Source organism: Hippocampus bargibanti, linkage group LG17 (assembly GCF_051943395.1).
Source record: "Hippocampus bargibanti isolate YZ-2025 linkage group LG17, ASM5194339v1, whole genome shotgun sequence".
Classification (NCBI taxonomy): domain Eukaryota; kingdom Metazoa; phylum Chordata; class Actinopteri; order Syngnathiformes; family Syngnathidae; genus Hippocampus; species Hippocampus bargibanti.
This window is the reverse complement of record NC_142750.1, coordinates 3,304,716-3,318,034: the sequence shown is the minus strand read 5'-3', so window position 1 is coordinate 3,318,034 and position 13,319 is coordinate 3,304,716. Positions and strand designations below refer to the sequence as shown.

General features: G+C 44.2%; 1 protein-coding gene across 1 annotated transcript; it reads right to left on the bottom strand.

Annotated features, from left to right (window-relative positions):
• Positions 1–1,198: 1,198 nt before the first annotated feature.
• On the bottom strand, positions 1,199–12,103 carry nacc1a (nucleus accumbens associated 1, BEN and BTB (POZ) domain containing a). Its single transcript, XM_089018487.1, has 8 exons — positions 11,829–12,103; positions 8,191–8,345; positions 7,061–7,315; positions 5,238–5,859; positions 4,994–5,164; positions 4,120–4,225; positions 3,207–3,304; positions 1,199–2,302 (listed from the first exon to the last, which is right to left on the bottom strand). The coding sequence occupies exons 2-8, from the start codon at positions 8,314–8,316 to the stop codon at positions 1,992–1,994; spliced, it is 1,689 nt and encodes a 562-aa protein (XP_088874613.1). The 5' UTR covers positions 8,317–8,345; positions 11,829–12,103; the 3' UTR covers positions 1,199–1,991.
• Positions 12,104–13,319: the final 1,216 nt, after the last annotated feature.

Sequence of the window (13,319 nt, the reverse complement as noted above, 5' to 3'; positions counted from 1 at the left end):
AGATTGGAGGGACAAATTCTACCTTGACGGGTTCAATCAAAACATCACTTTGTCAATAAGGTGCACGAACTGCCGGTTCTTCTCCCTAAGGTGCGAAAATCTCCACCCCCTTTGCCTCATATGGAAGGACCTCCAAAATAAAAGGGTATCAACACACCCGATTCCCCTTCACATCCACACAAAACACAGAGAAAAAGTCAACCGGAGTGATTTTGCTGCAGACGATTTGGTACAGAGCAAAATGACCGCATATTGTTCTCCATTTTAAAGGCACATTCCACTATACCGTAAAACGACTTCCCCCACGAGGAACACAATTGGAATACAAAGTACAGTAGTCATTTTTTTGGGGGGGGGGGGGGCTTAACTTCCCTGCACGTCATTGTCAAAACAGTCAAGCCAGCTGATTCCATCCACCGATTTTTCGGCTCATCAACAGAAGATGAAATGCGTCCATCGTGGCAGTTCCACTGCCCATTTCATCCGTAAAGCACGCCGTAAAATAACCAATAATTCATTATTCACTGTGCCGTCTCACACTTCTTTTCACTGTATAAAATTAGCACTTCTCCTCACGAGTCGTCGCCTCCTTCAACAAAATGTCAAGAATTTAAAACAACCCCATCCACCGACTCCCCCCCCCCCCCCCCCACGTGGGCACGCGTACAAATATAGCTTCTCTTCTAAAAATACAGTATGACCACCTTTTTGATGTACCTGTTGACCACCAAATTTTCATTGGAGTCATCCCGGTAAAAAACGACTCTAATTGCACCGGACAAGCTTGCTAAAAATATATAAAACTAAAGATGGGGGGGGGGGGGGGATATTTATATAACACTGCACAGTACAAGACAGCAAAAGGTAGATTTGGTCAAAATCAGTCATGGGGGGGGGGGGGGGGGGGGGGGGGGGGCACACGAAAACTTGCAGACGAATAAGTGGCGGATCAATAGGAGGACAATATATAGACATATATATAATTACATATACTGTGTATATGTACTATATATACTGTGTATATGTACTATATATATTGTATATATATATATATATATATATATATGATATAATTATATATACTGTGTATATGTACTATATATACTGTATATATATATGTTGTATATAGTATATATATATACACAAAATATATAAATATATATATTTGTGTGTATATATATATATATACACACATACACATTATGTACTGTAAACATATACACCCATAATGTATACATACACTGTATACGCACATTGTGCACTGTATAAATATACACACACAATGTATACATACACTGTATACACTAAATGTCTACATATACACGTAACGTATACATGTACACATGTAATGTATACATATAATATATGTGTGTATATACATATCCATACATACATACACACATTTACTGGCACTCTCATTTTTGGAAGTTGTGGAACAAAATCGGCATTCTTGCACTGGGGTTAATTTAAAATTTAAAATAATGCCACCAACATTTACATTCAATAGAAACTACGAACTATGGGGAGCTTTTGCGCATTGCAAAGATCGTCTTGATATTTACAATTGCGGAATACTTGGATTTTAAATTGAACACGGCTTTAAAAGTTCAAATAGCTTACTTGACACTTTGGGGCCTCCGTAGTGCAACACAGACGTTCCACTTCTGGTTCAATTACGTACTATAATAGGCCAAAAGTAGTCCATTGGACTTCAAACGGGATATTCAAGTCTATCCAAAATAAAGGGTCCAAGTTCCAGAACTAAGTGGCTACCTTGTCATACACACCCCTCCCCCGTCAACTGCGAGCACAACTGGGAATGTATTTCATATGAGACAACCTTAAAAGGACAAGGAGAGGCAAAACGCGCTTTACAGTCTGAAAAGAAAAGCAAAAGGTCGCTTGCGTGTCCCGGTATAGACAGACAGTCATGTGTGAGAGTGAGGAGGAAAAGCACAAGTGGGAAATAATCCCTCGCCCAAACGCCACGTTTAAAATAACGCTCCCACGTCCCCGCTCACGCCCGGTAAGGATTCACCTGAAGAGCCGCCCGACTCGGCGCCGGCTGAGGCAGACGCTTCCAGGGAGGCGGGGTCGAACGCCGGGTCGGGGCCCAAGGCGTCGTCCTCCGTTTTGACTCCGTCGGAGAGGAAGGCGGAATAAGCGTCGCTCTCGGCGATCAGTAGCTTGAGTTTGGGGATCCAGCTCTTGCGCACCACGCGCCGGGCGTTGGTGCACATGTCGGCGGCGATGGCGTTCATCTCGCTTTCTTTGAAGCTGGTGGCAAAGTTCTGGCAGTAAACTGGCGGCGGGGGAGAAGCACAATGTAAGCGGAGATCTCGCTGCTTGCCCATCAAATATTCAACATTGCTTGTTCTGGAACCAATTACAGTGATACCTCGGTTTACGAACTTTTCGGTTTACGAACGTTAAATTTATGAAAATTTTACCTTGTCATACAAACTATTTCTTGGGATACACACGGAACTGACTCAATGAGTGATGTGTCGTTCGCGAACGAGCCCGTTCTAACAACAAAATGGCAGCCGACTGTTTTTGTCCTCTATTCCCCGCCCCCAGTCTTCAATTAAAGCCATGTGATTGGTCAAGAACGCAGCAGTGAGGGGAGGTGGTTTAAACATTAAAGAGACAGGCAGACGACAGTGAGACAGTGACAAAATGGATATAAAACTGTGAAATTTAGACTCGTTTCAACTTTGAGAGTTCAAATTTAAGGTGAAGAGTTCAAAGTTCAGGCGCCACAAATAACCCGCAAAAGCCATCTGTACACGTGATGCAAAAAGCTATCAACCCAGCTAAACAGAACACAATTGATGAGGAACTAGATAAAATTATCGCAGAGAAAGCACCTACAAGGGATCATCCCTCAAAATGGCGAAAGAAGAAGGCTACATTCCATCATGTAGCTCGATATCTATTACCTATATAGCTAGCTAGCTATCAGTCAGGAAACAGCTAGCTAGCTAGCTAGCATTCTATCTTTTTGAGTTATTCCAGGTTGAGTGAACGCTGGCGCATGACAGAAACAATTATCCTGTGACTGTAAAGTGACCTTGAGAGTTTTGAAAGGCACTTATCAATGAAATGTATTATTATTATTATTATTATTATTATTATTATTATCACATGTCCAATTTGCCCGGTAAAAAAAAAAAAAAATAATAATAATAATAATGTATGCTCACATTTGACTGCATGCAGAACTCTGTTGTCCAGGGGCTTGCGGCTGGGGTCGTTGGTGGATGAGCGGATGCCGGTTCCGCAGCTATTGGCCAGTGTGTTCCTGATGAAGGATGTCAATGGAACGTCCAGAAATAAGAAAAGGCAAATATAACATCATAAAGATGATATAACAAGTCCAAGATGGCGCCCGAGTAGGCAGCCGTCAGCATTTTTTGGCCAAAACTTTCATCAAGGAGGAGACTCTGCTGAGCAAGGTTACGCCTTATCAGCAGCATGAATATGCCAGCACAGTTTTTGATTTGGGAGGAATGTCAGTGCCATTTGACTGTCATCGCTGGACAGCTCTGCGGCCATTGTGCTTATTTTGCGCCTGTAATGGGCAGCATTTACACAGCCCCGCTTTGTTCAGCGGAAAGAGCGTCGACTGCATGGAATGTATGTGGAACTGCCGCGGCATGGAATTGAAGCGGATTTACGTGAGATGTGAGGCAATTTCTTTTCGTCAATGGATGCTTCAGCTTCGTGTTTGCTTTTCAACATTTAGCTTGTGGCAGACGTACACATTTCACCGTGACGTTCCTGATCCACTGGTGAAAAGGACGCTTTGAGCCTCTCCTCTTTCATCTAAAACTGCTTCATGCAAAAAAGAGGGTGCAGAAAGTGCTTAATATTGAAGACCGTCTTTTGTGTTGCAACACATTATTTGTTATTTGATGTTTTTGTTGTCGTTTTGATTTCAAGATGGCGCCATGAGAATGGCTGGCTGCCTTTACAGCAGCTCCTGTATTTTGTTTTTCTACTTCTTCCTTTCCTCACTTTGCTGCAGTGAAATGTAAATTCCTTCGCTGCGAGACTATTAAAAGCTAATCCAATATTCATCCAACACTGAAAGCAAGATGGACACGGGGAAGCAACCTGTCAAAGAAGGCGGCCAGCAACCTCCTCAGCAGCACCTTGTGTCTGGTCCCCGCACTCACGTGACAGTTCATCAGCTGGGCCCGCGAAATGAAGACGGACGTACCTGCGGACACGCGCGTCCAAACAAGAGCATTAATTAATACGGGGGTGTCAAAATATTGGTATTATATTTTACATTGTAGTTACGATTTCCTCTCGAGGACCTTTGAATGAATTTGGGGAAACCATTAAAATGTATCATTTCCTCCACATTTTGCATACAGGTTATGAATAATAAATAACTACAGTATTTTCCAATGTATAATAATAATAATAATACATTCCATTTTTAAGCGCCTTTCAAAACTCTCAAGGTCACTTAACACTCACTGTTAGATGTTTTTCTGCGGGTGAGCAGCGGCAGCCACACGCGCCAGCGTTCACTCAACCCTGAAGTAACTCAAATAGATAGAAAGCTAGCTAGCTAATACATAGCTAATAGATAGCTAGACAGACAGCCAGCTAGATAGCCAGACGGCTAATGGATAGCTTGTGAGATAGCTAGCGAGATAGCTTGCGAGATAGCTAGCGAGATAGCTAGCGAGATAGCCAGATGATTCTGATTCATTGAGGGTGCGCCTTATACACCGATGCGCCTTATAAACCGGAAAATACGGTAGTTTTCAAATCTGAAGTCAAGAATAATGACTGTTATTGTGGTTTAGATACGACAATTTGACATTTTGGTTCACACTTCCGCAAGCATCATGGCACTTGACATGCTTTATTTGCTTTTGCGGGCCCAATAAAATGATGTGACGGGCCAGATTTGGCCCACGGGCCTTAACTTTGACACCATTTTTTTTTTAACCTATCGGTGAGACACGAGTACCTGAAACCAGCTCGAGTTTCTCAGCAGGATCCCCCTCTTCATACAGTTTAGGATGACAACGGTTGCCGATTTGGGCAATCAACTCCGTCGGCAGACAAGTGAGGTCACGGCCACGCATCCGCCCCCGTGTCTCCGTGTGGTCGGGAAGGGCTTCCACCCGCTCGCCGGCAGCTGAGACAAACGCCACGTTGACATATTTAGAAGCGGCAAAATTCGGATTGCGATCGGGTGTCACGACGGTTACCTGCGGCGCCCATGTTGAGCATGCTGTACATGGTGTACATGTTGCAGATTTGCCTGTACTGCTCTTCGGCACATTCCTCCGTGCCTTCTTCCTCTTCTTCGTCGTCGTGGTAACTGATGGGTGAGTCGCTAGCGTAGGTGCTCAGGGTGCCCGGGCTGGCGCCCTCCGACACGCCCACCCCGGATGCGGAGGTCCCATTGGCGCCGCCACCCGCCACCATGCCGGCAAGGCTGGTGGTTGTGGTTCCCATCCCCATAGCCAATCCCAGCGCTCCGGGGCTTTGGATGGTACTTCCTCGTACCGCCTCTTGGGAATAACGCGCGGCCTTTCTGGCGCTTCCTCCCGCCCCGGAGCCGCCTCCTCCTCCGCTTCCGGCTCCGTCGCGGCTGCTGCCGCCCTCCCAAAGCCGCTTGGCGACAGGAGTGCAGACCACGGAATGAGCGGCGGCTTCGGGTTGGCTTGCGGGTTGCTCCGTCTTCACCCGTGACACTAACGGGAGAGGCGTCAAGCAGGCGGCGGGCCGGGTGGCGACGGGAGCCGTTTGTGTGACGGGGCTCTGAGGCTCCGACGGTGGAGCCTCTTCGGCGTTAAGGCCTTGGGAGTCGCAACTTGGGGAGGAGACCTGGAAATTAGCATGTCGACAAAAATCGCAGTCAGGATTGTATTTTCAAGAACAAATGAACAAATCTGCTGTCAAAAAATATATTAAAAAAAACTCATTGACTGCCATTCTAGAATTTATTTGGGAATTGAAAGTATGACGAAGAGCGCCATTTCCGAATTTGTTCGTGTTTTGTTTTTTCTTGCATGGGGTGCCGATAAAGCGCTGGTCAGACCTCTGGCAATGGTTATTCAGTTCCATGAGGGGGAAGCATTTGCCTTTTGTCCATGTTCGCGCTTTGTTCCAGTTTCAGCTGTTGTTAAAGCGCAATATAAACCAATATGTATGTACTGTATTTCATTGTATTTTGGACGGCCGCCCTCATTTCAAGCTCATATAACTCCAGACCCATATTAATTAGGAATTAACCATTCCCGAATTTGTACAGGTTTTGGTTTTTCTTGCAAAGGGGCTGATAAAGCGGTAGTCAGACCTCTGGCAATGTTTTGCCCCGCTCTGTTTAGCTGGGTTGATAGCTTTTTGCATCAAGTGTACAGATGGCTTGTGCGGCTTATTTGTGGAGTCTGATTGATGGGAATTTTAACCTTGCAGTCTACACTCTGCCTTTGAACTATCAAAGTTGAAACAAGTCCAAATGTCACTGTTTTCTATCCATTTTATCACTCTCTCTTTGTCATCTGCCTGTCTAATGTTTAAACCACCTCCCCTCATTGCTGCGTTCTTGACCAATCACGTGGCTTTAACCAAAGACTGGGGGCGGGGAATAGAGGACAAAAACAGTTGGCTGCCATTTTGTTGTTAAAAGAACAGGCTTGTTTGCGAACGACACATCGCTCATTGAGGCAGCTTTGTGTACGAAAAAAGTTCGTATGCCTTTCATAAATGTAACGTTCGTAAGCCGAAAAGTTCGTAAACCGTGGGGTTCGTAAACCGAGGTATCACTGTATCAGACTTGCAAAGGAGATTAAATCCCACATGAACAACACACGTGAAATGTAAATCAAGGCAAATCCAATCCAATCCAAATTCTCACAAAGCTACCAACGGTCAGAGTCGGCACCAATCAAACGTTGCCCTTTTATAATGTTGGCTGGGGAATTAATTTTGAATGAAAATCTTACAGTGTTCATTTCTATGATTGGCCAACATGGACAATTGAACATGCGACAGCAAATCGAAAAGAAACGTGGGAAGTTTTGACCTTGAGGAAGAATTCGGTGCCTTTTTCCATGATCTGTTGGATCTGCAGGAAGCCAGCGGTGTACATGAGAAGAAACTGGTCCCCCACCGTCATGCTGAGACGGCCGGTGTAGCAGAAGGCCAGGATCTGTTGGAAGCTCTGCGGCTGCACAGCCGGTGGAAGCTCCACCACGGTGGGGCTGCCCTCATTGCCGCCGCCGTTACTGAACAGATCCCGGAAATAAGAACTGCTCGCAGCCAAAACAGCACGGTGAGCCTTTCACAAAACAAAACAATCAGAATCAGAATCAGAATCAGAATACCTTTATTCGTCCCGCAATGGGGAAATTTGCAAAACAAGCCGGTTACAATCTGATTCAATCCGATTACAAAAGCGTAAGAAACCTTAGACTCTCTTTTTTCATCAGAAAAAAATACAGTGAGACCTCAACTTACAAACTTTTTGTCTTACAAACGTCAAATTTATGAAAATTAAACCTTATAATAAGCACTATTTTCAGAATACAGACCCACCACGGCTGGCGGAGTGATCTTCGGCGGAACGACACGACCGAACAGCACTAGAGGTTAAGTTACCAACAGTCCTTATGGAAGGTGACTCTCCTTCCATAAGCCATCAACGACCATCAAAAAGGTCAATAAAACTTTATTTTACAGCACAGTTAATTTATTTAATTACAGTCGTCATGTAATACGCCTCTCTTTCCAAACAGCAATTCCCTTTGACCTTCGACCTCCAACGCCATTCCATCAAGCCATAAATGACCATCACAAATGTAAATAAAGTGACTTTATGATACAATGCAGTGTATTTCTTTCATTACAATACAATAGCATAAGGTATACATAGAATAAGGTATGTTGTGTGTAGTTTTAAGGCTTATTTAGTTGAAAAGTATATTTTATGGAAACCCGGGAACGGATTATTCCCATTTTAATGGTTTCCTATGGGAAAATCTTTTTTAAGATACACACTTTTCGCCTTACACACTCTGTCTGGGAACCAATTAAGTTCGTACGTTGAGGTCTCACTGTAGTTCCTTCCGAAATTATACGAGTTTTGATTTATTTTCATTTATTCCCATCTTTCGTTGGAATGTTTTTGAAAGGGAGAAAAAGCACGGTCCCTACCTTGAAGGCGTGCCCCTTCACCACCACCGAGACGTCACAATAGAGGCCCTGCAGACGTTGCTCGTTCAGACATTCTAAAACGTTATTGCCAAAGTTTGGGATCGCCATTTGGAGGGTTTGGGCCATGGTGCGCCGATGCACACCAACAAGGGGCTCTGTTTGGGAAGAGAAAAGACAAAAATGAGTACTAGTATGATTTACGATCAGGAATTCAGAGTCAGTGGTGGGTCGTCAGCTGTCGTCTATTAGCTAGCTTTGTACCGACAGAAAAACTTATCCAGTGACAGTAGAGTGACCTTGAGAGTTTTGAAAGGCGCTTATAAATACAATGTATTATTATTATTATCATCATTATTATTATTAGCTATCTATTAGCTAGCTAGCTTTCTATCTTTGACAGACTTCCAGGTTGAGTGAATGCAAGCGCGTGTGGCTGCCACTGCTCACCCACAGAAAAACTTAACCTGTGACTATAGAGTGACCTTGACAGTTTTGAAAGGCGCTTATAAATACAATGTACAGTAAAGTCTCGTTATATCGATATTCAAGGGAGTCCGAAAAAATATCGATATAACCGGGACTATCGATATATCCGACCCTGTTTGCATGTAATTTTCTCCGTGCGTGCATAGAAATAGTATCAATATAACCGGGACTATCGATATAACCAGGACTATCGATATATCCAATATCAATATAACGAGACTTTACTGTATTATTATTATCATCATTATTATTATTAGCTATCTATTAGTTAGCTAGCTTTCTATCTTTGACAGACTTCCGGGTTGAGTGAATGCAAGCGCGTGTGGCTGCCACTGCTCACCCACAGAAAAACTTATCCTGTGACTATAGAGTGACCTTGAGAGTTTTGAAAGGCGCTTATAAATACAATGTATTATTATTATCATCATTATTATTATTAGCTATCTATTAGCTAGCTAGCTTTCTATCTTTGACAGACTTCCGGGTTGAGTGAATGCAAGCGCGTGTGGCTGCCACTGCTCACCCACAGAAAAACTTATCCTGTGACTATAGAGTGACCTTGAGAGTTTTGAAAGGCGCTGATAAATGAAATGTATGATGATGATGAATTCTTTACATTGGAGGCACTGACGAAACGACGATATTTGTTCAAGATTTGGCGGACAATCGACATTCCATTAATCCCATACGTCACGTCGGCCTCTCAGGCGCCGCGACTGACCGAGCTCAATGAAAGCCTGTTTTATGTTCTGTCTTCCATGAGCCATAAAATCCAGTGTCCTTAGCTAACTGGGTCGTGTGCTGTCGTTCTGTCTTTGTGTGAGCGTGTAAACAGTTTGCTTTAGTCAATCACATAAAATGATGTAAAAACATGGAGGTATCGTCACGACTGAGACTTGTATGGCTTTTTCTGGGATGAGCTCACTTTACCGTCGTCCGTCATGGAAGGCGACAGTGGAGACACTTGAATTACCGTATTTTCTGCACTATAAGGCGCACCTAAAAGAAAAGATTTTTTTTTCAAAAGCTGACCATGCGCCTCATAATGTGGTGCGCCTTATGCATGAAAAATTATTTAAAATGTTATTGGGTGAAGGTGCCTCTTATAATGCGGTGCACCTTATGTATGGAAAACGTTTTTAAAATATGTCATTCGTTGAAGGTGCGCCTTATATTCCAGATCTCATCAGTACGGCACTAGTTTATTGTTCAGGATTATCTTTGCGATGCAATTTTATGTTTTAATAGTCATTTAATTTTTGCCAACTTGCCCTGCCTAGAAAGTGGGGTTACTAATAACCTCTCAATTACTTTCTGATCCCATCAATACGGCACTAGTTAATTGTTCAGGACTATCTTTGCGATGCGAATTTGTGTTTGCATAGTCATCAAATTTTTGCCAATTTTGAGGTGTTACGTGTCCCGTCTTAGAAAGTGGGGTTACTACTAACCTCTCAATTACTTTCTGATCTCATCAGTACGGCACTAGTTAATTGTTCAGGACTATCTTTGCGATGCTAATTTGTGTTTGCAGAGTCATCACATTTTTGCCAATGTTGAGGTGTTAGAAAGTGGGGTTACTACTAACCTCTCAATTCCTTTCTGATCTCATCAGTACGGCACTAGTTAAGTGTTCTGAACTATTTTTTTCAATGTTTTATATTTGAGTTAGTGGTGTACATTCCCGGGTTGAGTGAACGGTGGCGCGTCTGGCTGCCGCTGCTCACCCGCTGAAAAAAAAAGTTCTTATCCTGTGCCTGTAAAGTGCCCTTGAGAGTTTTGAAAGGCGCTTATAAATACAATGTATTATTATTATTATTATTATCAGATGCGGAAAAGCTGAAACGACCCCCGGTCTGACATTATGCCTTTTGATGTCCACAGCAAACAAAATGAATGTATGGATGGGAGTGACCGGAGAAGGCCGGTGAGAGCAGCCCCATCATATCCAAAGCCTTTAATTTGGGACGTCGCCAAGCTCCAGGGTAAAGAGAAATGCTCTCTTTGTCTCACTCCAACTCCCTCTCCCTCATACTAAAACACAGATGCGCATACACAACAACTCAAACAAACCCACAAAAGACACACTGACTCGCACACAGACAATACAGCTTGTTTACGGATTGGCGAGCCGCAGTGTGGCACACATACTTGCACATGAAGACACACCAACACTGGGTTTAGAGAGGAGGGGCCTGGTGGTGGTGGTGGTGGGGGGTTTGCACAGTTTGCTCTGACAGCAAAAGAGATGTGACGAAGCATGCATGCGTCTTTATGCACCAAGGAGGGGCAACCGAGTCTTGGAAGAGAACAGAGGGGGATCATCCCAGGTCGCCTTTCCGTTCAAGCGAGTGCTCAGAATGTCATTTAACTTCAAATCAAAACGCTCAACTGAGCTAGGTTGAGGAAAAGTGGGTCAAAAGACAAAGCACACACATGATATTTTAATCATGTCGAGCGAGTGACTTGCGTGCTTTTTCAAATTGCACATTTGGGTGGTGTGACGGTGAGCACTGGAGAAAATGAAGCAGCTCTTTTTTGAGCTGCTGGACTGTGGAGTCATTGCTGCAGCTGGCACACAATGCTGATTTTTTTTTCTTCCTGCAGGAATTTCCTGGTTCTGGTGTGCCCGCATCAAGTTATGGTAGACGTGTTCGCTCATTCCCGCATTGAAATCCGCCTACTGTACGTTAGTCTCGAAACATTAGACATAAAGCATCTGCGTTTAGATGTTTTACTCGAAAGGGATGCTGGGTAACCGGGGGCACACGAGGACTCGGTGCCAGTCTACCAAGCCGGCTGGGCTCTCTCGACTGTCGGCTGGCACCGGAGGCGACGCGAGGGAGGCGGCACAGGCTGGCAGCGAGCGCCACGTCGGTTAAATTGTACTCCCAATGCACCCCCCCTTCCGCCCTTAAAAGCCCCCCCACGCCGCCCCGTCGCGAACGACGACGTTCGTCGCGACAGTCTCGTGGGACACACCGCCGTCCTCTCCCCTATCCGCAGTGGGCCTGCTAACGGCTAAAGCTAACTGTTAAATATTTTGGGCTCACCATCCACCTCGTGCGAACACAATCCAACAAATAGTCAACATTCCCACGTCGTCTCGCACTCCTCAACACACGTTTAAAAGAAAGACACAAAGCACTTACTGTCAAGGCGGGCGAGGTAGCTCGGCTGCGACGTCGCTTATCAAGCGCCCAAATGTGGCTTATTTAAATATTTTGGTGATGGGGGAAATCGCTCCCCCTGCCAGTCTCCATTCTACCGACATCAACAGGTCATCCCGGGACACGCAGCAGCTGAGCGCGAGCCAGACGGAACCAGTGCGGCAGCGAGCGGGGGTGGGGGAGGGCGCACAACAACCAGTAATTCTTCCCAAGTGCACTTAGCGAGTGTTGTCTCGACGCACACCTGACCGATGTCGCATTTTGGCGTGTTAGTGACAAAGGGAAACGTGGTAGGGGGGATTTCACACCCTCGGTTTATGAGCAACAGGCGGCTAAAGAAGTCGGGGGGAACCTGGAGTCGCCCCCTTACTTTCTCCCGAATTTTAAAGGACAACCGACACCATTTTTTGTTTCCTAACTGACGTCAGAAGAGCGTTTTATAGCTTCTAAAATACCCAAATCGTGCAGGTTGATGTTTTTAGTCAAATGCAAAACCACCAATAAAAATGAGTTAAAGTGTCCCAAAAAGTACTTCAAAATGACCTCAGAAAGTTTCAGTTTCAGAAGGTCCCGCCCCCTTGTTCGTGACGTCACGCCAGGACGTCTTGCCTTGCTGGAGAATCAAAACAATGGCTTCAGATTCGGAGAAGATGCTTTCTTGTTACTCATCCAGTTATGAATGTGATTCAACTGTGAGACTAATAAAGGCATATCCAATCCAATCCAAATAGTTCTGAAGAGGAAAGCATAAATGTTTGCAATCGATTAAAGAAGTCCTTTCGTTTAATTTTGAGGCGTCTGGACTCCTCTTCACACACACACACACACACACACACACACACACACACACACACACACACACACACACACACACACACACACACACACACATATATATATATATATATATATATATATATATATATATATATATATATATATATACAGTAAAGTCTCGTTATATCGATATCGGATATATCGATAGTCCCGGTTATATCGATACTATTTCTATGCACGCACGGAGAAAATTACATGCAAACAGGGTCGGATATATCGATAGTCCCGGTTATATCGATATTTTTTCGGACTCCCTTGAATATCGATATAACGAGACTTTACTGTATATCTTCTTTTCCTTTCGGCTTTTCCCTTCAAGGGGTCGCCACAGCGAATCAGTGACCTCCATCTTCAGCAGTATGAAGAATGAATGACTCTCTGTGTCTTTGTGTTGTCATGTTATTTGCTATTTAGTTTTTTTTTTTTACTTCAAAATGGTGCCACGAGAGTGGCTGCCTTTCCAGCAGCTCCTGTATTTTGTTTTTCTACTTCTTTCTTTCCTTTCCTCTTCCTTTCATAATTTCTCCATTGCGAGATGAATAAAGGTACATCCAATCCAAATCCAATCCAATCCAATATATACATAATTCACATTGGTCTGTGATTCAGATATTTTTTAGGCCAGCAGAGAAGGCC